Below are 27,123 nucleotides of genomic sequence, written 5' to 3' on the forward strand. Positions count from 1 at the left end.
TAATTACATAGGTCTTTTGAAACATGAAGATTCTTTAGATCATAACGTTTTCCAGTTACTCCTGAGTTAATAAAAAAAAACTTTATAAAAACTCATGTCATCTATTCAGAACAGTACACAACTTAAAACTTTGAATTATTCCTGAAATTTTCCATTTAATATTTTTGGACTGCAGCAGGTAAGTGAACATTGAAAGAGCAAACATGTGGATAAGTAGGGACAACTGTACTGGCATCTGGGCTGAATTTTATTTCCAGTCCAGTGAATGAATTTTGAGATTTGAAGAAAAGAACACAAATCTTAAATCAGTATAACTTATTCTCAGTGGCTCAGTGAGTTTTGTTTCAAAGAACAGGCATGTACAGATAATGTTCAGAATTCATGAAAAAACTTCGGACACATTTTATTTAGCACAGTCTCTGCCATTTAACAATTAAGTGTTTTATTCCCTTCCATAAATGTTCTCTTATCTTCTTACCTTTTCCCATTGTAGACAGACATTATACTGACTTAAAGTTAAAACTCCTCTCAGGTGTCATGGGTGGGAGAGGACCCATCACTCTTCCCAGGCCCCTGGGAGTTGATGCGAGGATCATTCTGCAGACATAAGAACATCGGAGCTGTTCCTGAGGTAGAGTTTAGTGGTAAAACTCAGCAGGGCATGAAATGAAAAATGACCATGAAAACATTTAAGCGGTGATATTAAGTTATAACTGATAAATTGTGTTATCAGGTTGATGAGAAACCCTTAGAAAAGGGACCAAACATTGTAATTCTCTCAAAGAAGTATAAGTTGAACAGAAATAAAACTTTCCAAAAGTGTGGCAAAAATGTCCCAGGAGTTGCCTGCTTTGGCAAGATGAAACAAGTATCTAAACCAAGCTGAGGTTCAGTCCAAGGGTCATTCCAGTTAGTATTTCTGTTCACAGATGGAGAATGTCAAGTCTAGAATGGCTGGAGTTTCTCACAGCCTGTTTCTATGACATTTGTATGTGTTTACAAATGATCAAAATTATGAACAATTACTGCTGTTCTTTAGGGCCCCAGCACGGGTGCCTCTGTGGTGGCAATGGTCCCTGTTGACTGCATTCAGTTCAGTTGGGCACACAGTTATCTGGTCTAGAGCTGAGGCTTCGTTGTGGCTTTGAAAAAGATCATTGGAATTCAGGTGTGCAAAGCATGTCAACTGTGACAATATGTATCATACCATCCTTCTCAAAATCCTCTATTTTCATTTGAAAATCACTGCAGCAGTTGATGCACTGAAGTTAGAACTTTGTTAACATGATGATGTTGTTACTTGGCTCCACTGGGGATGGATCATCTGGATTCTGAATGGTAGCAGGGTTCTGCGTTTCCTTATTTTGACATGTGGCTGAGTAGATAATGTACAAACTTCTCATTAGGAAAACTCCAGCAATGACGGCAAAATAACTCCCATACACTAAAAACTGGAGAAAAACAAATAATAATTAGCCATATATAATATCTGAGTATCTAACTATTTCATTGATAATATTTAATGATGCTGTTGATTTGCTTGAACTAGGAGATAATAAATAGACCAAGGATCTTAATATGGGTCATTTTGATTGGGCGGCACTTTCTTCTATCTTACAAGAGTCAAATAAGAACATACAAGCAAAGCAGTGACTTGGATTTGGAGCAGGCTGCTTGTGTTCAGATCCTAGTTACTATCATCAATAGTGAAAAAACACAAAATGCTACTCATCCGTCTTTTAGAAAGCTGCTACAATGCTTTATGCAATGTCTCCAGGAGTGAATTTGAACTGAGGTTGCTTCCTAGTTATTTTATCCAGATAAATTTTGCCCAGGTGCAATTAATTCTGGAAATGTACTTGATGTGTAACACTATAATAACTAAGGGATTACACATTTCAAGGTTTGTGTTATGTATTTCAAATTATGTATTTCAAAATTCCCCACCCAAGGAATTAACAATAATGTAATAAGCTGGTTGTGAGGCTACAAGAATCTTTTAGGTTACTTCCTAGATATGTTGCAACTCACCTGAATGCTGATTGGCAGGTGGAGCCCTCTCTGGTCTACCACAATCACAGTCATAATGGTTTGAATCACCAAGGCTATGAAGGTGTTGATTCCGAACACCAGGGCATAGCGTTCCACACTGAGATTAACTGCAATCTGAAATCTATTGTGAAACATCAAATGAGCATTTTAATGCTAACAAACATGGGATTGCTATCTTTAGTATAGGCAAAGGTGTTAAAAATACCACTAAAGTTTGAATTAATGGTAACATGGCAAAATTCCTCCAATCTAATTGAGTGCTTTGCAGAAATTAATGTTTTAAATTTTTGCAACTTAGCAATATTGGATGGTAGCTGATCTTAGAGACCGCTTTGCAGTAAGTTATTATGAAAATTCACCCACTGCCCAACCTGAGGAATTTTTTGCACTTATTATTTAATTGTCAATTGCCTGCACTGAGGGCTTCATAGCTTGGTCAGTGAATTATACTTTGAAAGATCTAAACTTCCATAACTGGATGCATTATTGAATGAATCTGTAATTTTGAATAACTTCATATATTTTTAAATATTACAAAACACTTATGGAAGATCATCAAATATATATTACTTTGAGGTCTACCTTGGAATGCAGGTGAAAAGGTTCTGGGTTCTGAGGGCTTTTTTTGTTTTTCTGTTATTGTTTTTCTTTTTATTTGAAAGGCAGAGTACCAGCCAGGGCTGGTCCAGGACAAAGCTAGGAGCATTAAATTCAATCCAAGTCTCCCATGTGAGTGGCAGGAATCTTAGCACTTGACTTGTCTTCCGCTGCTTTCTTGGGATGCTCCATTGGAAAGGGAAGCTGGGCTCAATCCTAGGCACCCTGACATGGGAGCATGAATCCCAAGGGGTGGCTTAACTATGCACCACAATGCTTGTCCCATGAATATTTTTTAAATGGAAAGAAAAATGTGATTATACCCTAACGAACTCCTTACATTAAAAAAAGAAATTGGAGCTATGAGACTGATCAGTTAAAAAATAAAATTGCCAACTAGTTTCATCTCTTTTCTTGTCACGTGATCTTTCCTCTGATGTTCAGATTTGTGTTTTGTCAATTATTTATCAAATATTTCCCAAAAATTAAGATCACAGCTTAAGCTTCTTATCCTCATTTCTTTTATGCAACTTGAAAATCAAATGTTTCCTTTCTTTTGAATACGATCAGCTTTAGCTGCCTTTTTTTAATGGAACCAAATAATTTTTTACTCATTTTCTAAAAAAAGTCTGAAAAAAACAGATAAAAAATTACAGGAAACTCTATATCCCATAGAATTTTTAAAGAAAATAATTGACCTTTTATTGTGGCAATTTGCTGAAAATATAAAATCAAAAGTTAGTATTATATCATTGCTTTGGTCTTAGGAACCTGCAGAAGTGCCAGGTTGTGGTGTGGTGAGCTAAGCTGTCACCTTCAACACTGGCATCTTGTATCAGAGTGCCTGTGTGAATACTGGCTGCTCTGCTTTCTGATCCAGCTCCCTGCTAATGTGCCTGGGAAAACAGCAGGGGATGGACCAACTACTTGAGCCCCTGTCATCCAAATGTGAGACTCAGATGGAGCTCCAAGTTCTTGGTTTCTGACTGGACCAACCCCAATCTAAAAAAGAGACCTACAGAGACTTTTTCTTAACAAGTAATCTTAGCAATATTCAGAAAGCAAATAGATCAATAAAAAGACTGCCTTAGTTGGGTCTTATTTACTATGAAGTAATTTACATTTAATATTGGAGTTGATTAAAGCCCTTGTGAAGTTCTCATAGGAACTCTGGGAATACAGAAAAGAGTGGATTATGGCTTAGTTTTAGGAGAGGAAAGAATTCGCTGGTGATACTTACACTGCTATGGTTATAAGAAGCATGTAGCTGGACTTGAAGATCAGGTAGCCAGCATAGCAGACCCAGATGTTGACTGTGTAATGCATGGCAAACAGAGAGCCTGCACTGACAACTGAGAAGATCGCCAGAGCCAGCTCTCCCAGAAGATCCCAGTTGACCCTTATATAACCCACAGCGAAGGCAGCCACAGCCCCTGAGAAGGAAGCAACGAGAACAGGAACACAATGACTTCATGTACAGGAGACAACAACAAAACCCACGGCGTGGGTAATTCCAAAAGAGGAATATTGCTGTCACAAAAATTGTGAACCACCTAAATGTAAACATCCTTTTTCCAGTCGTGTCTTCTCTTGGCTTCTTTTTTCACTTCTTAGTCTTTCAGTTATTTACTTCATCATCGCACTTTCATTTAGTGTCAACTACATACCAGGGGGCCGGTCCTGTGGTGTAGTGGGTTAAGCCACCACTGGCAGTACCAGCATCCCACATGGCCACCAGTTCAAGTCCTGGCTCCTCCATTTCCATTCAGCTCCGTGCTAATGGTCTGAGAAAGCATCAGAGGATGGCCCGAGTGCTTGGACCCCTGTACCTACGTGGGAGGCCCAGTAGAAGCTCCTGGCTCCTGGCTTTGGCCTGGCCCAGCCTTGGCTATGGTGGCCATTTGGTGAGTGAACCAAGGGATGGTAGACCTCTTTCTCTCTCTCTCTGTCTCTCCCTCTCTGTTACTCCAGCTTTCAAATAAATGAAGTAAATCTTAAAAAACAAAAACTGGATTGGTCAGTGCCGTGGCTTAACTGGCTAATCCTCCACCTTGCGGCGCCGGCACACCGGGTTCTAGTCCCGGTTGGGGCGCCGGATTCTATCCTGGTTGCCCCTCTTCCAGGCCAGCTCTCTGCTGTGGCCTGGGAAGGCAGTGGAGGATGGCCCAAGTCCTTGGGCCCTGCACCCGCATGGGAGACCAGGAGAAGCACCTGGCTCCTGCCATTGGATCAGCGAGATGCGCCGGCCGCAGTGGCCATTGGAGGGTGAACCAACGGCAAAAAGGAAGACCTTTCTCTCTGTCTCTCTTTCTCACTATCCACTCTGCCTGTCAAAAAAAAAAAAAAAAAAAACTACACTCCAAGGAATTGTATTATGAAAAGAGCCAGAAAGGTTCCCACCATGGCAGTGTAGGCTAAAGAATGATAGCTGAACCCAAACACTACGACAGGCAGCATAGGTGCACACGTGGCCCCTCCAGTTGCCTTCCTTTAGCATCTTTGCTCACAAGCTTTTTTTCAGTGATGGGGATCAGAAGTGTGTTGCACTGAGGAATCAGTTGTACTCCTTATTATTAACCTTTAGTCATCATAATCTTACTTTTAATCTCCACCTTAAGGGCCTCAAGAGCTGACCTAACTCTCTTGAGGTATTGGGTGAGAAGATGTCTTTATAGCATTTAAGAAGCTCAATAATTGACAGCAATTATGGCTGTTTAACAAAACGAACAGTATTTCAGTTTCAAATGGTTGACATTTGTGAATCAACTTTCCCACAAGTGGTGCAAGAACCACGACTACAAAGAGTTCGAAAAGATTTTCTTTCCAAGAATTTGGAATGTGGAGTTAGTTCAGTGAACCAATTTAGCACAGTCTTGGCTTCTAGGAGTTAGAAACCTTCCAAAAGGAAGATTAATAAAATATAGGTCACATGGGTTTTCTGAAACTTTTTGTAAATGAGGGTGTGGAAAATTCTGACTTCCTAGAAAATATCTTCAAAGTCTCACTTAAGTTCGCGTTTGCCAGGATATAAATATTTATTGTAGAGTACACTTCAAAGGGAAATTTTCCTCTGAGATTAGAATTCTCATTTGCTCCTCCCTTTCACAACCTCATTTAAATCCCATAAGAAAGCTACTTTTAAATCTTGTTGGTGTATAGCCTAGAATTATTAGAGGTGAGTACTAGCTGTACCAAATCCTTTAACAAAAACTCTCTTCCAGTGAGAACTTAGAAGCCTTTAATGCATTTTCTAATGTCATTAATAAAGCTCCCTTGTATTTTTTCTGTGCTATTAAGTGCAATCCTGAAAGATTAGAGCACATTATTAGTTCATGTTCTAATGACAAAATGGAATCTTAGGGATTTGACCAGAATTGTATTGTGTGGTGCTGAGTGCTGAGCTCTTGAGCTGCTTATAATGATAACACATTAAATAGATGGTCACAGTACTCTAATTTGCCCAGGACCTTCCATTCTTGAAAAAATTATTATGCCTTAGAGCTAATTTATTACCACTTAGTAAAATTTAGTATCAGGAGAAATGAACTTAAAGGGGTAACCTGCCAAAGGAAGAGAAATCAACACTTACTCACCTCCAAATGTTGCAATAGCTTCCACTGCCCCATTATAGATCAAAGAATTTTGTGATGGTGCCTTGTAATCCCATAAGATTTGAACATAGTTCAAAACCTGGTTAAAACCTGCTGTGGAAAAGGCCCACCATAAGGACCAGTAAAAAAGATGTTTTGAGGAGTAGCATTCCTTCAAATCTTGGAACCACTGCACAAAAACTTTCAAAGCCACTGTTTGGGGGCTGCCTAAGTGGCCGTCATCCTGGTTCCCTGAAGTCACGGGTGTTTCCAAAGTGGGTTTCTTCTCTTCATAGCCTGGTGCTTCATCCTTACAGGCTTCTTTTAATACTGTGTCCATGCTTGGTGACTCCTTTATCTCTTTGCTGGGTTTTGCATGAAAGAACATGCTTTTCTTGGGCATTGGTAGAAAAAGCGAGAAAATGAAGGCCACAGAGACGGAGACCATGGTTATGACATTGAGATGAAAGTACGACAGGTTGGCCAGGGACACTAGGAGTTGGGCCAGCAAGGAGGCTGCTGTATAAGACACCAGTGTGATGCTCCTACAGTAGCTGCTCACTTTCTGATAGTGCTCTGGGCTGACCACGCTGTAGATGTAGGCATAGTAAGCTACCTCAGTGGCCGTGACCATCCCGTAGAAGAACTCAACAACCTGCATGGCCTTCACTCCTTGGCCAAACAAGAGCAGCAACCAGGTAATGATGAAGCTGATCCCTTGCAGGATGATGACCGGCTTATAGCGGACGTAATCGGTGAGGACGAACACGGGGAGCAGTAGCACCAGGTAAGAGTAGGTCCAAACAGGAAGAATCTCATTTGTGATCTGTGAGGTTGACAAACAGTGTGACCACCAGCACATTACTAAGGCACAGATGGCTTCTCAAAGTCTGCATCGAATCACACGTTCTTTATCAGAAAAATGTGACAGGAAGCTGACTTTCAAAGAAACCACTAAGATAGTTTCCTTCCCCACTGAAAAAAATTTACATGCTTCTGTGTATCCTTGTAGAACAAATTAGGTCAATGGGGAATCTGAACAATGTTAAGTTTAAAACAGTACACACAAGAGGACTTCTAAAAAACTGTACAGATAGTTCTGGGTTTCTTAAAAAATACCATTCCCCTCTTGTTCAAAGATTAGCATTATATCAAGAGGTTACAATGTTAAGAGTCTGACAACCCTTATCTTCATTTGATTCTTCTCTGTGTCAAACATTTCAGCCCTCCCTAAGTCTGGATGAACATACACCTGAAGTTAGGAACAGAGTAAATGACTCTGCAGATTAAGGAGTGGGAACAAACAATGCATTTCGCATCCTGCCTGGACAAGTAAATTTGCTAGGCTCCCAACTCTTTCCTCCCACAATTCAATTGATTTGCTTATTCTTGTGCAAATCTGGTCTCAATTTAATGAGTCTTCTCATGGATTAATGAGAAATGCAAGAGAGCTCAGTTTCCATAGAAATAAAGGAAGGATGGTAGAAGTTGTCAAAGATCTTCAGAGGCATGATGGGTGAGTGCAGCTGCCTGTCAAATCAGTGAACCTTTCCTCTTTGTTGACATTTGGGTCCACTGAGGTTGCTGCAGGAAGTAAGAGGGCACTGAACAAAGGCCAGTTCCAACTGTGCCTTTGCTTTGAAGGAGGGTGTATTAAATGGTCCCCACATGGGGTTATTGAGCTGATTCTGGGCCTGCATCTCTGTTGCCTTACTTGAGACACACTCTCATCTGGGAAGGTCTGAACACAATTCTTCCTAAGTGACTTTACACTATAGAACAAACTTGTCTTCTTCTGGTCCTTTCTATCTCACCATCACTCAGCTTACACTAATTAGCTCTGCAGGTGAAACTGCACACTCTACACTGTGTTTCCATTTGTGGCTTGTCGGTTTAACCAGATCAAGGTAATTTTCCAGTGGGTCCATTGGTTTTCTTGTTGCATTTGTGGTAAGGAGGGAGATATTTTAAGAAAATTGAACCTTCTTGGGCTGGGATATAAAGATGCTAGTGTCTCATCTGTGGTGTATATTTTTCAAAACTGATTTAGCGGGCCGGTGCCACGGCTCTAGTCCCGATTTCTCCTCTTCCAGTCCAGCTGTCTGCTGTGGCCTGGGAGGGCAGTGGAGGATGGCCAAGTCCTTGGGCCCCTGCACCCACATGGGAGACCAGGAGGAAGCACCTGGCTCCTGGCTTCGGATCGGTGTAGCGCCGGCCATAGTGGTCATTCGGGGTGTGAAGCAACGGAAGGAAGACTTTTCTCTCTGTCTCTCTCTCTCACTGTTTAATTCTGTCAAATAAATAAATAAGTGATTTAGGAGTCCTAAGGACTCCTCAATGATGGGGAAGTATTCTGATAAATGCAACATTGGGCAATTTTGTTTTTGTGTGAACTTCATAGGGTATACTCACACAAACCTACTGCATACCTAAGATATAGTGGGACCTATCACAATAAACCGAACAGCCTGAGATTAATAAGAGAAATTGAAGCAATTATCAAGAGATTGCAATAAGTGTGAAATGTAAAGTTACAGCTAGTGTAGTACAGCACACTGCTTTATAAGTAGGAATATAATCTAAAACAATGAGACTTTAGTAAATATATATGTCAATAACAATCATTTATTACCATTAAGTATTACATACTATATTTAATTATGTATGTTATACGTGGATACAGCTGGCAGTACAGTGTATACCAGGATCACTACAGACACATAAGTAATGCTTTGTGTTATGACATAAAGCAGCGGTGTCACCAGGCAAAGGGATTTCAGCTCCATCATCTTACTGTGGTACCATGGTCATATGTGCAGTCTGCCATTGACCAAGACATCCCTTATGTGGCACGTGACTGTGTAATTCTTTCTTAGATCTCAGTTACATCTTAGTGACCCATCAGTTGTTTTAAGACTAGATCCTGTGCCTGGTGGTGACTTTATTTTAGGATTGGTGTGATAGAATCAATGGAGAATTAAAATGATGCTATGCATTAAGACAAATGTTAGGAGTCTCTATAATTTAAAACATTTATTACACATTTAATATTTCAGCTCCCATTTTTAAGAGTAGTTTGAGACCAGAGTTGTGGCATATTGGGTAAAGCTGCTGCCTGTAGTGCTGACATTCCACATGGGCATTGGTTCAAGACCCGGCAGCTCCACTTCCAATCCAGCTCTCTGCTGTAGCCTAAGAAAGCAATGGACTATGGCCCAAGTCCTTGGGCCCCTGCACCTACATGGGAGACCTGGAAGAAGCGCCTAGCTTCAGATCGGCGCAGCTCCGGCTGTTGTGGTCAATTCGGGAATGAAACAGCAGATGGAAGACCTTTCTCTCTGCCTCTCCTTCTCTCTCTGGGTAACTCTGACTTTCAAATAAATACATTTTTTTTTAAAAGAGTAGTTTGAAATGTTATATTACATGACAAATGAAAATGGGACTCATTGAGGTCAGTGTGGCCATTGTACTTTCAAGTGGAATGAAACCCTGACTATGTCCATGTTTCACTCAAATTAAACCAGCCTAAGATATGTATGTTTATTAACGTACCTCTGTGCTCGTCAAATTTTTACTTGTTCCAGATAAATATGGGATAAGGAAGGGTTCTGAAGGTCTCATCGTGGAGAAAAATCCAAATAAGCAGAGGATCACAGTGGGATAAATCCAGGAATTGCTTGGTGACATTCTGAAATACTCCATGGCTGATCAAATTGAAGCAAAGCAAAAATTAAGGTTTTTTTTCCATCTTGGATATAATTAAAACCTGATTATTTCGATATTTGATTATTTCATGTATCTATGGCTGAACAGGAAAAAAAGTGAATGATGAAAAGCTACTCTCAAATAGTCCAAGTAAGAGAGCCAAGCCCTTCTTTGTTGATGAGTTTCTCATTCATTATTGCTGAGAACAGAGTTACACTTTCCTAGTATTCTCTGTTACAAACATGACAATGATAACCAAAAGGCCAGTGCATGGTTGAACCTAAGTGAAACATTGGCAAATGAATTATTAGTATACATCTGGTAGGTGGAGAACTTCCATGGGAACAAATTCAGTTGACTAAACCTATCTCTGACTATGTTTGCAGTGATTCTGAAACCTTTAACATACTGAATGTAATTAAATTTTTAAATTTACATACATACCACTATGTTCAACTGTTCCTTGCTAGCTTTGTACTGAACACTTAATAGACATCTGAGGTATTTTTTTAGGTATCTCCAATCTTCCAAAATTCATAATAAATTAAACTCATAGCTTGGAGGTAACTAATTTATAGTTCACACTTTTTCCTAAGGTAGACATTGATTGAAATTCAAGCCTTAGAAATAAAGTTCAGCAGAAAACAAACAAACAAACAAACAAAAACCTTGTGGTGGCTATATTTTTAAAACATCTTGCTTATTCATATGGATTACAATATGCATGGGAAAATTCACTGATTGCTGCACACTCAGATCAGGCTTTATTTGTGGAACAGTTTACACATTTTTTGGTGGTTCTGACTGTCATTAACTTCTCTGAGATAATATAGGAAATAAATCAACCTGCTCCACATATGATGCTTTTCTGCATACTGTTTTATTAAATACTCACAATACCTGTATAATATATTATGTTGCCAAATTCCCAGGTGACTACATGGTCAAGTACTGAACCTGAGTCTCCCTAACTCCTAACAGGAATTGTTCAGCTACTCCACAGTACCTCATTCTGGTGGTCATTTCCCCTCTGCTACTACACTTAACCTAACAACAACCTAGTTTCACAGTGAGTAAAATGTATTCAAATATACATTCACACTATAGATTACAGCTTAATAGAAAGAACTTCCAGGGACAATTAAAGTGGGCTGGAGAGATGCAAGAGAGCTCTCATCCCAGAAGATCAAGTCACCTGGGTGGAATTCCAGGCATCCAGAAGTGGGCTTATTGGGTCACACTATGGCTTGCCACCCACTCCACCACTTCATCAAAATGACCCCAGACAACTGCATAATTTCTTTGTAAGTTAAACAAGGTAAACACCATTTCCTTTTTATGTCAACAAAGTCCTTGCTTAACCAGTATAGAAAAAATACTGATGACATTTTAGAGCAGATATTGCAGCAATGGTGAGCAATGCTGACAATGTGAAAACTTTGCCAAGGGCAAACTGGAGTTGATTATCCTCCACCCACCCCCTTGGCCAAGAGAGCACAGGTTTTCTCATTTTCCTGGGACGCTGCTGGGCTTGCAGGCTCCATCTTTATTACTAAAGATTTTATAGGAAATGTAGCTCAGATAGGTAATTACTGAGGCTTGGTCATGAAGGATGGTCTTCATGGGGTAGCATCTGCTGACTCTGCATCTAGAATGTTCTCTCCATCTATGGTGATTAACTCTAAGTTGACATCTTCTATATGCAGCTTGGGGACCCAAGACCATGTTACCAATTTGTCTTTACCATTCTAGTACTGCTATTGAATGGGTTTAGTTGGGAAGATCAAGCAGAAAATGACAATATACTCATATGCCTCACTGAAATGTAACCCTCAGGAAGACAAGGCTAGTACCTGACACAGAGCAGGCACCCAAGAAAGATGCTGAGTAAATTTAAATCAAACAACTATAGCCTATGTGGAGAAGGCAGAAGGTGGAGAACAATGGGTATCAGGAAGTCCAGTGTGCAGGAGTTGAGGAAGGCAGTCTTGTGCAAAGAGAATGAGAGTCCAGCCCTACCACTGAGAATAATTACAAGTGCTGACTGTTTTTTCTGAGTGGACTCATTTCCTTGTTGCATCAGTTAAAGACAAAGAAATACTCCATTCTTCTACTAGTGTATTGCAGTTCAGTTGCTCAACTATAAAATAGGTTAACCCACATTCCATCAAGGTCATTGCCTCTCTTAGTGGAGATGCTTATAGCTAATGATTTCATTGGAAGTCATTAGGTTTTGGTCAGTAATTTATCATTGGGGAGATACTTCTCTTCTGTCATCATGACTATAACTTACACAATCTCTAAAGTATTCACATTTAGAAAATGTTATTTATTTTTTAACCTTTCTCTGATATAGAGGTGGTATAGTCCTTATTTGTTTTAAACATGAAGAATTGAAAGACTGGAGGCAACAGTACGATTTGGGCCAGTTTTCACATTGAACAAACGGAGCCTGGACTATTCTAATGCAAGTTTAGCAGTCTCTCCTCTTACACTGTGTTGAGGGTGAGGGTGATGGAACAAGGACATAAACCTCAGCCATTCTAGTTCCCCGCCTGAAAGTAAATAAAACTGTAATTTACTCCTTACCCCTGCATCCTTCAAAATCTGAAATTTACCCCTTACCCCTGCCTCCTTATCCATGCCTCCAAAGATCCATTTCAGTCTCACACCCTGTATTGTTCTCCACCTGACCCCCAGCATGCCTCTCTAGGTTTGAAAGCTGGAACCAAACTTGAAAAACCTGTATGGAGAAACTCACTTCCTTCTCTCACCCCCTACCTCCCTTCCAGACCCCTAGCCCACTCTAAGATATAAAAAAGCCCAGCCTGCTGAAGTCTGGGCCCTCTGCCATGTATTTGGTCTGTGTGCATGCTGGCAGTTGGTCACTCTCCTCTGCGAATAAATTTTGCTTTGGCTGTGAGTTCACATCCTGTCTCCTCTCTGTCCTTTGCTCCTCTTCTTTACATTTGGTACCCCTTGGGAGGTGGGGACCAAGGGGTCAACTTCTTGTCCAAACCAGGTACTCCTGTATTCTCTGAATAAAAGCCATGACCTCGCCTCACTTCCTCTGAACTTTCTTCTCCTTTCTGAACTCCTCCCCCTTTTTCCTGTCTCTGCCCACCCCTTATATTCTCTTTCCTACAATCTCTGATTTTGGACATTCACGTGTCACCTCCCCCTTTTTACTGTCATTTCTGACCAAGTGCCGCTCCTAGGCGGAGGGAGGCTGTAACTGTCAGGTCACCCTGGTCATCCTCAGAGTGACCTGGACAGTGACCTGAGAGACACTTTTCCAGGACTAACCAGATGATTGGAGAACTGCCTTAGGCACTCACTTTCTCAATCCCACTGTACTTTCTTGTTTTCTGACAAATGTAGAGCCAGAGCCATTGCCAGATTGTTACAGGAAAATGGCAGCAGAGAAATTATTGTTACTTTGGTTCTTTGTCTCACATGGAAGAAGAATTTCCAAGAGGACAGCAGAAATTTAAAGATTTATTAGAACCAAAGACCTGGGGCGCAGTGGGTTAACACCCTAGCCTGAAGCACTGGCATCCCATATGGGCGCCAGTTCGAGTCCTGGCTGCTCCACTTCCCATCCAGCTCTCTGCTGTGTCCTGGGAAAGCAGTGGAAGATGGCCCAAGTCCTTGGGCCCCTGCACCTACGTGGGAGACCCAGAAGTAGATCCTGGCTTCTGGCTTCGGATCAGTGCAGTTTCAGCTGTTGAGGCCAATTGGAGAGTGAACCAGCAGATGGAAGACCTCTCTCTCTCTCTCTCTCTCTCTCTCTCTCTCTCTCTCTCCTCTCTCTGTGTAACTCTGACTTTCAAGTAAAATAAATAAATCTTAAAAAAAAAAAAACAGAACCAAAGACCTACAGCCAGAGCAGCATGGAGGGGGGCTTCCAAAAGAGGAAAGAACCCAAAAGGCCCCATAGCATTTGGGTTTTTAAGCACAATTTCGAAGGGAAAAAAACTTGACAATCAGATTGGGATTCAGTTACCAGGAGGGGACAAAACCCAAAGGACCTGATTTACAATTTTCCATCTTGTCTGACTACCCAGAAGGGTGGGTGGGATAGATAACTTGTTTTCACTATAAACTGTGACATTAGGAAGAACTCCCTTGCTATTCTCATGGTAAATTTGGAGATTATGAAGGAAGCAGGCCAGCCTGTTTGTTCTTGCAAACATTTTACAACCCAAATTCCATTGGGACCACCTTGACTACCTACTAACCCATCTGACTCCTCACCAGATCTCATTGCTACATGGCCACATTGGACCCCATTCTCAGCCCGTTGGGTTGGAAAGAAGTCAGCTCTTCTCTCTCCAAAGTTCAAAGGAGACCGGCCATTGTCCCCTACCCAGAGGAGGCCCAGGGTAGATTTTGGTCCCTCCTCCCACCCCTTTTGTTCCAGAAAAAGAGGAAACCTCCAGGAGGTCTAAGATGGGGTGGCCTTAATCCCACTTTTGGGTGAGAATGCTTATCTTAAAGTCAGGAACACTCATCTCTGGGATAAGATTTGGGTTGCATGGTACTCCATGGGGGATGCCCTAAGAGAGGGACCCTCTGATCTCTGGGCCCATTCTAACCAAATCCATGGGCTCTGAAATTTCTCACATTTTGCCTGATCCTCTTCTGGTCTCTCTTAAATGTGTGCAAGTTGAGCCTAGAGGGGAAGATAAGACCAAAGAAATGTCCAAGAATTTGGCACTTTTGCCCTCACAGTTCTTCATGACATTAATAACTTTACACAGAGAAATGGCAAATGGTCAGAGGCCCCCTATATCCAAACCTTTATCCTCCTCCAAGGTCATCTTTCCTCATTCCAAGTGCTCGGGCAGGAGAAAGGCTTGGAGACTCCTCTCAAACCCTGAACTTTCCCTTCTTCTATCTTCCTCTTCCCTCAGGGATGCTGCCGCCTCAGGAAAGAGGACCCTTTACTTGCCTGTCCCCCTGTCTGGGTCTTCCCTGCTTCTTCCCTTCAGTGGCAGCCAAAACTGCCTCTCTCCTCTCTTCCTGACCTCTTGTTCTCCTTTCTGCCAATCTTTCCTCTTGGGCACAGAAAGATACTGTAGGCCAGAGCTGCAGCTCACTAGGCTAATCCTCCACCTGCGGCACCTGCACCCTGGGTTCTATTCCAGTTGGGGTGCCAGATTCTGTCCCGGTTGCTCCTCTCTGCTGTGGCCCAGGAAGGCAGTGGAGGATGGCCCAGGTCCTTGGGCACCTGCACCTGCATGGGAGAGCAGGAGGAAGCACCTGGCTCCTGGCTTCGGATTGACGCAGCGTGCCGGCCGTAGCAGCCATTTGGGGGGTGAACCAACAGAAGGAAGACTTTTCTCTCTGTCTCTTTCTCTCACTGTCTAACTCTGCCTGTCCAAAAAAAAAAAAAGATACTGTAAAGACTAGCAGGATGTTTATTGTTTAGAAAGCCCCACACCTGGGATGTTCTGAACTGCTGAGATGATGCACTGTAAACTTCAACAAGGAGCCTCTCACATCTTCTGCCAAGGTCCAGGTGGTGCTTTGCACCTCCCCCAACAAGTAGCTTAAGAAAGGACTCTGCCTGCTGTCCAAATGCAAGGAAACCTGACTTCAACACCCCACCTCACCCCTGCCCTCTATCCAGGGGGCTCAGCCCCTACTCTCTCTTTGCCCCCTATTCTGTCCTCCCTAAAACGAAGTCTCCTCTAACTAACTGCCTCCTCTCCTACAAATCCTAAAATCCTAAAACCTAACATAACGGAGCTGCATCTCACACTGCTACTCTGCCTCACATCTAAATCCTCTCACACGGAGTCAAAAGCTCTGTTCCAGCCATCTCCAGTAATATATTTGGCAGAGCTAAGCAAGAAAAACTCAAGAAAGTCCTGAGAAACTTTGCTCTAAAAAATGCTCTGTGCCTAGCCTTCTTCTCTTTTCCCCTGCCTTGTCTAGTGGCAGCCAAAATCTCTTTGCCAGTATTGCATGGAGCCAGAGGCTTGCCCACTCTTTCTCCATAATTGCCCTTCATTCTGTCACCTTTCAGAATCACCTCCTTAGGACTCTCTCTCCAACCAGAAGGGTGCCCATCTGCTCTAATGGATGCCCTCCCCCGTTAAACTTAACATACCGGTGAACAATCCCCAGTGGACTTCTCATCCCTGGCACAATGGCCCCTAGCCCACAGTCACCCTGGGGACCTGTCTTGCAGCTGCCTGAATGTGTTTGTTTTAGATAGTTTCAAGTAGCTGTTGACTAGGCATTATTGGCCTAAGGTGTTTTCTTGGGTACAAAGGTAGACTCAAATTCAATTTAAAATCTAAAGAGAGGTCTTTGTTAAATAATAATCTCATACACGAAAAATTTGGTTCAGCTGTAACTGAACATTGGGTTTAAATGAATTTCTCTCCTTTGAATCTAGGAAGATTACTCTCTTTGGGGGAAAAAAATGCTTTTTTTTTTTTTTTTTTTTTGCCAGGCAGAGTTAGACAGTGAGAGAAAGACAGGGAGAGAGAGTTATAGACAGTGAGAGAGAGACAGAGAGAACGGTCTTCCTTCTGTTGGTTCACTCCCCTAATGGTCGCTACGGCTGGCACTGTGCCGATCTGAAGCCAGGAGCCAGGTGCTTCTCCTGGTCTCCCATGCGGATGCAGGGTCCAAGGACGTGGACCATCCTCCACTGCCTTCCTGGGCCACAGCAGAGAGCTGGACTGGAAGAGGAGCAACCGGGACTAGAACCTGGCACCCATATGGGATGCTGGTGCCGCAGGCAGAGGATTAACCAAGTGAGCCATGGTGCAGGCACCCCCATGTATAATTAACATATTTCAAAAGTTCTTACAGGAATGAATGGTTGCTATATCCTGAACCATCAGGCAGGAACAACACAAGACTCTTCTTTAATCAATCAGATCCAGAGTATAGATAACCCTGCCCTGAGTCAATGCCCCGTATCAGCAGGAAATAGCCAGGAAGAAACCAGCATCCCATCTCCTTATCTGTACTCCTTTAGGATTGATGGAACAAGGACATAAGCCTCAGCCATTCAGGCTCCTTGCCTGGAAGTAGATAAAATCAAAATTTACCCCTTACCCCTGCATCCTTTGAAATCCAAAATTTATCCCTTATCCCTGCCTCCTTTCAAGAGACCCAATTCAGTCTCATGCCCTCTATTGTTCCCCACCTGAGCCCCTGCATTCTTTAGGTTTAAAAGCCAGTGCCATTTTGAAAAATATGTATGGAGAAACTCACCTCTATCTCTCCCCCCACCTCTCCTCCAGACCCCTAGCCCACCCTAAGATATGAAGAAGCCCAGCCTGCTGAAGTCTAGGCCCTCTGCCACATGTCCAGCCTGTGTGCAGTTAGTCACCCAGCTCTGAGAATAAATTTTGGCTGTGAGTTTGTATCCATCTCCTCTCTGTTCCATGCCCCTTTTCCTTACAGAGAGAACCTGACTATATTCTCAAAATCCCAATTCCAGGTTATTTTAGAAGAGTTTTTCAAATAGAGGTGTCAATAGAAATTTATTGAATTATAAATAGGATTTTCGAAAAATGATGCATGTTAAATTCAGAGTGCATTTCAGAGTGATGCTGGCTTATTTTCCTGAAACTTTAGATTAGCAACATAGAAGGGTACTACTTCAAAGAGTTTATGGAAAGAGCACATTAGCTAATTTCTTCCCCATGAACTTTTTGAAGTGTCTTTGTATAAACAGCCACGCATCACATGACAACAGGGATGCATTCTGAGAAATGTGTCAGTACGTGGTTTCAACACTACGTGGGTATCTGAGTGCACTTAGCAAACCTTGATGGTACAAGCCAATCACTCCATGATCAGTAAACACATGTGAAGCTGCTGCCAGCAGGCCATCATACTGTTTTACAATAACATTTCTTAAATTCAGTAGTATATCCAAAAATAATGGTATAAAGTATGCTAAATGCATAAACCAGTAACAGTCATTTATTATCATTATCAAGTAAAACATGTTTTTTAATCTTCTACTCCTGGCAGCAAAGTAGCTTCTGCATGATAACATAATGATGGTTATGACATCACTAGGCAATAGGAATTTTTCAGATGCATAATCTTAAAGGACCACCTTTGTATAAGTAGTCTATCACCAACTGAAATGTCATTATGCAGCACATGGATCTACATGAAGGTACTTCAAGCAGTTTTTGTAAAATGTAATAAGATAAGTTTATTTTGGTGCAAAAAATTTTGATATCCATGGGCTGGCACTGTGGCATAGCATGTTAAATCACAGCCTGCAGTGCCAGCAACACCTTTGGGCACCGGTTCCAGTCCTGGCTGCTCCACTTGTGATCCAGCTCCCTGTTAAGCTGCCTGGGAAAGCAGTGGAGGATGACCTAAGTCCTTGGGCCCCTGTATCCACATAGGTGACCTGGAAGAAGTTCCTGGTTCCTGGCTTCAGATCGGCCCAGCCTTGGCTGTTGTGGCCATCTGGGGAGTGAATCAGCAGATGCAAAATCTTTCTCTCTGTCTCTCTTTCTCTGTAACTCTGCCTTTCAAATACATAAATAAATCCTAAAAAAATTTATTTTATGCATATGAATACATGGTCACAATGTATGTGATTTTACCATGGGACACTAGATCGAAGTTAAAAAGGAAAGGACAGGATATTTATGAATAACTACACACATCCCTTAGGTAGCCCTGTGAATATCATTTAAACACTTGGGTTGCCTTGGGAATGCCAGCCTTCACAGCCAAGTAGTGTTCCGGAACATATTCCACCATTTCATTTTGGCTGCATTATGTTATCAGCCTTCTAAGGAAGTACTATAAACTGCTATTTGTTTCAGAACCTTTTTCTTTTTCTTTTTTTTTTTTTTTTAAGATTTATTTATTTTACTTGAAAGGAGCCAGGAACTTCTTCCAGGTCTCCCATATGGGTGCAGAGGCCCAAGGAGTTGGGCCATCTTCTACTGATTTCCCAGGCCATGGCAGAGAGCTGGATTGGAAGTGGAGCAGCTGGGTCTTGAACCGGCGCCCATATGGGATGCCAGCACTGCAGGCAGCGGCTTTACCTGCTATGCCACAGCACTGGCCCCTGGGTCAGCATTTTTTACTGAAGGAAAAAGCAAATTGTTTTTTCCCTTCAACTCACACACTCAAAAATATTTCTGTGGCCAGAGTTTTAGGAGTTTCTCCCTACACACTAAGCAATTCTCCAGACACCAACTGGACATCCTGTAATTCAACTCTGAAACTATCTACCTGGACATGCCAGCACAGGTGGACTCAGTTCCCCAGGACTGCTCTCCACTTCCAACACCAGCTGCAGGTAGGAAGTTGCCATCTATACTCTGATCTGCTAGAAGTGGAGTTTCCCACTACCACTCCTGGGGTTGGATTAATTTACTGGGATGGATCACAGAACTCAGGGAAACACGTAGCTGCACTGGCTATTCAAAAGGATATTAGCAGGGATAGAGATGGGCAGCCAGGCAAAGGGATAGACAGCACAAGATGCAGGTCAGAGTCTCCGGCCCTCTCGTGGGTGTGCCACCCTCACAACACCTCCATGTGTTCTGCAGCTTAGAAATGCAACAGCTTTTAGAGTTTGGCATCTAGCTCTCCATGCTCCCCCTCTCTGGTTAGGGCTGAAAATACCAACCCTTGAATGCTCTAACCACATGGTCTCTTAGTGACTGGCTCCACCCTGAGGCTGTATTGGGGTCCCACCCTATGATCAACTCATTAACACAAACTTAATTATCAGAAAGGAGGGCATTGTTAAGTCTGACATATAAAACCAGAAATATTTGCCCTTAGCTGATATCAGAGTATGCAAAAGGAAATTTGACAGCACTTCCAATCCAGCTCCCTGCTATTGCCTGGGTAAGAAGTAGAAGATGGCCCAAGTGCTGGGGCCCCTGCACCCATATGGGAGACCTGGAAGAAGCTCCAGGCTCCTGGCTTCGGATTGGCCCAGCTCCAGCCATTATGCCCAAATGGGGAGTGAACCAGCAGATGAAGACCCCCCCCCCCTTTTTCTCTCTCTTCCTCTGTAACTCCGCCTTCCAAATAAATAAATAAATCTTTTTAGAAAAAGAAATTATAGATTAAAACTATTAAAGGGGCCAGTGTTATAGCAAAGGAGGTTAAGCCATGTTTTGCATATCAGAGTGCTGGTTTGAGTCTGATCCAGATTCCTGCTAATGTGCCTGGGAAGGAAGCAGGAGATGGCCCAAATACCTGGGCCTCTGCCACCCAAGTGAGAGATTAGGATGGAGTTCCTCATTCATGGGTTCAGCCTAGCTGAGATCTGGCTGTTGTGGCCATTTAAGGAGTGAACCAGAGGATTAAGATTTCTGTATCCCCCTCCCTGTCCCTCTGCCTTTCAAATAAATAAGAATCACCCCCTAAAAAAAGAAAACAATGAATAGAATGGCTAAGTGAAAAAGGCCAGCATATCAAATGTTAGCAAAGATTCTGAGCCACTGAAATCCTATAAATTGCTTCTAGGAATATAAAATGATATGGGCTGCTGTGCCTCAACTGTTTAAGCTGGCATCTCATATAAGCACTGGTTCAAGTCCCAGCTGTTCTACTTCCAACCAGCTTTCTGCTGATGTGCCCAGACAACCAGTGGAAGAAAGCATTTGGGTCCCTGCCACCCACCTGGGAGATGAGAATGGAGTTCCTGTCTCCTGGCTTCCGCCTGGCCCAGTCCCAGCCATTGTGGTCATTTGGGAGCGAACGGTTAGATGGAAGATCTTGTTCTTTGTCTCTTCCTCTCTTTCTGTAACTCTGCCTTTCTAATTAAATAAATCTTTCAAAAAATTATGCTATGCCAAAAAAATCCAGAAATATATGATTCTATTAAAATATAAAGTCTGAGAGCACGCAAAACTATATCGATAGAAATGAGAAGTGGTTGCTTAGGGAGGAAGCGGGAAGGGACTGACGGCAGTTGGGCACTGGGGAATTTCTGGAGTGATAAAGCACTGTACAACTTGACTGTGCAGATCGACACAGACATTTACACCAAGTCACGCACAGGAGACCACACTCAGGAAAGGTGATTTGTAAAAGGAATGAACTGCTGTTACTTGGAACAAAATAAATGAACCTCAAACAATGTGCTGTAAGAGAATCTAGACATCAACAGGGCATACTTTGTGATTCCATTTTTACCAAGTCCAAAATTAGGCAAAACTACAGTACTTCCTGCCGATTCAAATGGGAACTGTTTTCACCTCTGAGGTGGGGGTGGGAACTAGCTGTTAAAGGGCCTGAAGGAGTTTCTGGGAGGGTGAAATATCCTTATCTTGATAGAACATAGTTCTATGGGTATAAACAATTAACACAAGACTTATTTAAAAGCTATACTCTGGGGCTGGCCCAGTGGGTTAACGCCCTGACCTGGGGTGCCGGCATCCCATAAGGGCGCCGGTTCGAGACCCAGCTGCTGCACTTCCCATCCAGCGTTCTGCTGTGGTCTGGGAAGGCAGCAGAAGATGGCCCAAGTCCTTGGGCCCCTGAACCCCCATGGAATACCCAGAGGAGGCTCCTGGCTCCTGGCTTCAGATTGGCACAGCTCAAGCCATTGTGGCCAATTGGAAAGTGAACCATCAGATGGAAGACCTTTCTCTCTCTGCCTCTCCTCTCTGTGTAACTCTTTCAAATAAATAAATCTTTCAAAAAAAAAAAAAAGCTATACTCTTTGCTGTATGTAAGTGATACCTACATTTAAAGAAATACATACTAGGGGCCGGCACTGTGGCTCACTTGTTTAATCCTCTGACTGTGGCGCCGGCATCCCATATGGGCACTGGGTTCTAGTCCCCGTTGCTCCTCTTCCAGTCCAGCTCTCTGCTGTGGCCCGGGAAGGCAGTGGAGGATGGCCCAAGTGCTTGGGCGCCTGCACCCACATTGGAGACCAGGAGAAAGCACCTGGCTCCTGGCCTCAGATCGGCGTAGCGCCGGCCATGGTGGCCATTTGGGGGGTGAACCAACGGAAGGAAGACCTTTCTCTCTGTCTCTCTCTCTCTAACTCTGTCAAATAACTTAAAAAAAAAATACATCCTATCCCAAGATATCTTGCCATAAACAATTCTCCAAAACTTTTCCATTACTACTGGTGCAATGAATAAGCCTATTCCAAAATTTATACCAGGGCAAGGCCTCTATTTAATAGGAAGACAGAATAGTGTCTTTGCAATTTGGTCTGTCCTAGAAATTTTAGAATGGAAATAGTGCCCATAAAATCAGAGCTATGACATTAAATGTAAGCCCAGCCACAAATAACATTCTTCAGATAAATACAAAGCGAATTTGAGTTACCTGTTCCCTGAGTTTGTTTTTTTCTCGAATCAGGACTGGCTTCCTGTCTTCAGATCCAGCCTCACTGCTCCTTCTGCCAAAGGCTGCCGTGAGTCCCAGGCACAAAGGCCCTCGTCCTCCTTCCTCAGAACCCAGCTGCCAAGAGCAGTGGCTTTATGCACCGAAGCCCACCCCCTTCTGATGGCTTCGTATGCGGAAGTCCACACCCTTCCACAGACACCCTGTTTCGGAATCCCATTTAAAAAAAATCCAAATTCAAATTTTTTATTTTTATTGGTTTTAATTTTGATTATGGAATTGGCCAACATTTCATCCATAAAATAGAATATGACTCCCTAATTTCAGATCTTTCTAACACAAAAATGCTTAGCAAGATATCCAAATAAAAAAAGTTCCCCTTAATGTCACTGTTGAAGTAATCTGATCTAGTTTCACTAGAAATTGTACTACATGACTCAGGCTCTCAGAAAAACAATTATGTCAAGCTCCTCAGCTTACTAAAAAAAAAAAAAAAAAAAAAAAAAAAAAAAAAAAAAGAAAAAGGAAAATAAATCTTTGCCCAAATGAAGCATTCCCTACAACTTCAAAAGCTGGGAAGAAGTTGCAGATATTCAATATGCTGGCCAAAATAGCTTGGCTTTTGGTCAAAATCATTGCAAGGGTAGATACAAGTAATTTTTAAAATACATGCCAAGTATTCTATCTTATATATGTATCATATCATTCCTTTTAAAAATGTACATGTTTGCTGATAAAGTAATCACCCCTCCCAAATTATGTTTAGCTTTGATATGTCTACAGAATTGTTCATGGCATATGTCTATGGGGAATATGCCTAACAAAGCCATGAGACTGGAAAACAGCCTAGAAAGTCAACTGCTAATACCTAGGCATGAAATGCTATGAAGGCATCTGGTCAATAAATTGAGGCAGGGTGGGGAGAGCAAGGAAAATTGTGCGCATCAAGCAAAAAGCAGGGATGGTGAGAACCATTTTACAGTTCTGTAAATTGGAGTAACTGATAGCAATGTGAAGGGTGTCTTATCTATAGACGGGTAATAGGATTTATCTAGTGAGGCCCTGGTGTTGTAGCAGTTGGTTAAGCCACTGCACGTGACTGAAATCCCCTATCAGACTGCTGGTTCCAGCCCTGACTGCTTTACTTTCAGTCCAGCTCCCTACTAACTTGCCCTGGGAAAGCAGTGGAAGATGGCCCAAGTACGTGAACCCCTGCCACCCATGTGGGAGATCTGGATGTAGTTCCTGTCTCCAGGTTTTGCCTGGCCCAGCTAGCCCAACTGTTACTAGGGAGTGAACCAGTGGATGGAAGATTTCTCTCCCCCTCACCCCTTGTTGCTCTGACTTTCCAACAAATAAATAAATATTTATCCAGCAAAGGGACACTGTTCTTCTTCCTCCTCCATGAATATCCAGTTTCAATATTCCTGATCTTTCACTCTTCAATATTCCTGATCTATAAATGTACCCATTCATGGAGTTCTGCTCTGATCTGGTTTTTACAGCCTCACTAGCTTCTTCCTTAGTGAGTTAAATACAACTGCTAGCACATGTTTATTTTTATGCCTCTATGGGAGTCTTGGCTTCAGACTTTCCTGAAAATCATCCTTTTTGACTGGATACCACTCATTGTGCACATATCCTATCCACATTCTCGCCTGGCTTTAGGTTTGCTTAGTTTTTCTCTCCGGATTGGGGTTGCAGCAGCCAATGAGGTTCAGGAGAAAGAGCCTGCTTTGCTCCTTGTTCTTCCTGGCTTCCTTTCTGCCAGTGGCTAATATACAACCTCTCCAAGTCACTGTTTAAAACAGGAATGACCCGACCCACCTCACCGGGCTTCCCCAGAAAGCGCTTTCTGAGCCTGGCCTCTATTAGGTGCTCCTCAAACCTTCCTTGCCATTCCTTCTCCCGCAGGCACTCACTGAAAATTCACCAGAATTGACAACATTGGCCACTCAGAGTCCAGAGACAGTAATTGCAGAAAAATACACAGTAGATAATTTTATCTAAACTGCTGTGAGGCAGCAGACCGAATAAATTCATCTTTACCTACGTATGCTTGTTAAGTGGCCATAGCTTCGAACTAATCTCCTGCACCAGGCTCCAACGAACCAGCATAAAAAGCAAAATGGAGGGGCAGGTGGTGGCACAGTGGGTGACCGTGCTGTTTGGGACACCTGCATCCCATATTGGAGTGCCAATTCAAGTCCCAGCTACCACACTTCCTATCCAGCTTCCTGCTAATGCATCCTGGGAAGCAGCAATGATGGCTCAAGTGCTAGAGCCTCTTCGATCCACAGAGGAGACCCAGATAGGGTTCCAGGTTCCTGACGTCAGCCCTGGCTGTTGCATGCATTTGAAGAGTGAACTAGCAGATGAAAAATCTTTGTCTCGCTCACACACTCTTGCTCTGCCTTTCAAGTAGATGCAAAATAAACTTTAAAAATATTTCTCTAATTAAAAGATACAGTTCCATGTCATTAAGCTGAAACCAGAATGATCTGATAGGCTAAAGTCATCAGGATTAAAGAGAGGAAAGCCAAATTTCCCAATCAGGTGTTTCATTTGGCATGATAATTATATTAATCCTTACACAAAAAGAGGTAACCAGAAATAACCTGAACTTAACTCATCAGTTTTCCTATTGTTCTCCCCATCTCCTCTCCACCTTACATAGACAGCAACTTAAAATGAGCAATTTAAAAAAAAATTTTTTTAAGACTTAATTATTTATTTGAGGAGCAGAGTTAAAGAGAGAGAAAGAGGGAGAGCAAGAAAAAGGTCTTTCATCCGCTGGTTCACTCCCCAAATGGCTGCAATGGCCAGAGCTGGGGTGATCTGGAGCTAGGAGCCAGGAGCTTCTTCCTGGTCTTCCATGTGGGTGCAGAGGCCCAAGCCTGGGCCATCTTCCACTGCTTTTCCAGGCCATAAGCAGGGAGCTGGACCAGAAACGGAGCAGCTGGAACATGAAGTAGTGCCAATATGGGACGCGGGTGCTGCAGGTGGAGGTTTAACATACTATGCCACAGCACCAGCCCCAACCAAGTGACTTTTGTTACTGCTTTCTGTTTATAAAAGCCAATTTTTTTCTTTTCAGCTCACTGAAATGCTTATTCACAACACATATTATTGCCTGATTCTAAGATCGCAGATAGGTCTATTAAAATCATTAAGCTAAATTGTTGCAATCTTGTCCTTTCACATGCTTGAATTGCATATACCATTATATGAGAAACCCTTGTTGGTCCATTACCAAAAATGACTGAGCAAAACTGCAATTTGTGTTCATTGCAGCTGCTACTAAGATAGTATATAAAAAAAACATATTTGGAAAATTAGTTACATTTTGGTCTACTGAAATATGTGATTTGGATTGGTCGTTTAACCCAGTGACAAAGTTGTCCACTTCCCATATCAGAGTACCTGGATTCAATTTCCAGCTCCGGTTGCTGGCTCCAGCTTCCCACCAACGCAGACCCTGGGAGGCGGTGGTAATGGCTCAAGTAGTTGAGTTCTTGCCGCCAACGTGGGAGACTTGGATTGAGTTTCCAGCTTTGGCTCTGCACAGCCCCAGAAGTTGCAGGCATTTGAGGTGTGACCCAGCGGAGTTCTCTCTCTCTGCCTCTCAAATAACTAAAATTAAAAATAAACAAAAAAATGAACACCTTTTGCTTTAGGAGACACCACAATGTTCAGATATTGGTAAGGGCAAAATACCAACACAAGAATATTTTTAGAAGACATTTCCTGGGGCTGGCGCTGTGACATAGCAGGTAAAGCCAATGCCTGCAGTGCTGGCATCCCATATGGGTGCCAATTTGAGTCCCAGCTGCTCCACTCCCGATCCAGCTTTCTGCTATGGCCTGGGAAAGCAGTGGAAGATGCCCAAGTCCTTGGGCCCATGTACCTGCATGGGAGACCCAGAGGAAGCTCTTGGCTCCTGGCTTCGGATCAGCACAGCTCCGACCATTGTGGCCATCTGGGGAGTGAACCAACAGATGGAAGACCTTTTTTCCTCTCCCTGCCTCTCCTTCTCTCTCTAACTCTGACTTTCAAATAAATAAATAAATCTTAAAAAAAAAAAGAAAACATTTCCTAAACATTTTCAAACTTTAAGCACTCTGTACAAATTCCAATCTTTCGTGCATTGACAGTAGCAACATGGACTTGATAAATCTGTTGGACAAGTATGCACAGATTTCAAAAATTTGTGCTCCAGAATAAACTTACTTTTAATTTTCAGCGAAAATTCAAAATACTCTCCTACATGTTCTTTGATGAGCTAAGCATCCTTTGCAGCGTTGTAACTGTGAGATGTGACTGTGTTCACCTTGAGTTAGAGCTCTAGCTCTCTTCATTTAAAATTCACACTGGAACCATTTGCATTGGGATTTGGAATTCTGTGCAAAGATTTTTTTTTTCAGTTGAAGTCCGTGAACACGGGTAACGCCAAGCGGAGGGGCGCGGTGCGGTGCTGGCACTTTTCCAGAATCCTGGTTGAATTTATCTGCTTTTCCAGATGGCTGCAAATCAAAGTTGGAGCCAAACCTACTTGGGCACGCGAGCCCCAGCGCCGCAGCTTGGGGAGAGCCGAGGGCGGCCGCGCTGCCGCGGGTTTCGCTCCAAGGTTCCGGGAGGATCCAGGCCCGGCAGAGGCCGCCGGGCTGCAGCCCAGGTACCACCGCCACGGCCCGAGCAACTGTGGAGACAGAAGCGACGGCGCGGCGACCCAGGGACGACGGTGTTTCTGCAAGGAGCTCGCCCCCCGGGACGTCCTTACCTACAGCGGGCGCAGTCTGCACCAAATCGCTCCCTGGCCGGGAGAGCCACGCGCACCCGCGGCCAAAGG

General features: G+C 42.9%; 1 protein-coding gene across 2 annotated transcripts; it reads right to left on the reverse strand.

Moving 5' to 3' along the window:
• Positions 1-1,222: 1,222 nt before the first annotated feature.
• Positions 1,223-27,123, reverse strand: SLC19A3 (solute carrier family 19 member 3). Of its 2 annotated transcripts, XM_062202253.1 has the most exons (7): positions 27,055-27,123; positions 25,698-25,907; positions 9,792-9,943; positions 6,243-7,065; positions 3,890-4,082; positions 2,032-2,173; positions 1,223-1,451 (listed from the first exon to the last, which is right to left on the reverse strand). In XM_062202253.1, exons 3-7 carry the CDS (start codon positions 9,939-9,941, stop codon positions 1,269-1,271), a joined length of 1,491 nt encoding a protein of 496 aa, XP_062058237.1. In that variant the 5' UTR covers positions 9,942-9,943; positions 25,698-25,907; positions 27,055-27,123; the 3' UTR covers positions 1,223-1,268. The 2 variants fall into 2 exon arrangements, with proteins under 2 accessions (XP_062058237.1, XP_062058246.1); XM_062202262.1 differs by lacking the exons at positions 25,698-25,907; positions 27,055-27,123 and adding an exon at positions 22,257-22,344.

Source organism: Lepus europaeus, chromosome 1 (assembly GCF_033115175.1).
Source record: "Lepus europaeus isolate LE1 chromosome 1, mLepTim1.pri, whole genome shotgun sequence".
NCBI lineage: Eukaryota > Metazoa > Chordata > Mammalia > Lagomorpha > Leporidae > Lepus > Lepus europaeus.

Coding starts and splice junctions, on each gene's coding strand:
- SLC19A3 (XM_062202253.1), bottom strand. CDS start 9,941: ATGGAGTATTTCAGAATGTCACCAAGCAATTCCTGGATTTATCCCACT. Junction 2,174..3,889: donor CTTCTTATAACCATAGCAGT/GTAAGTATCACC, acceptor GTTTCACAATAG/ATTTCAGATTGCAGTTAATC. Junction 1,452..2,031: donor ACCTGCCAATCAGCATTCAG/GTGAGTTGCAAC, acceptor GTTTTTCTCCAG/TTTTTAGTGTATGGGAGTTA.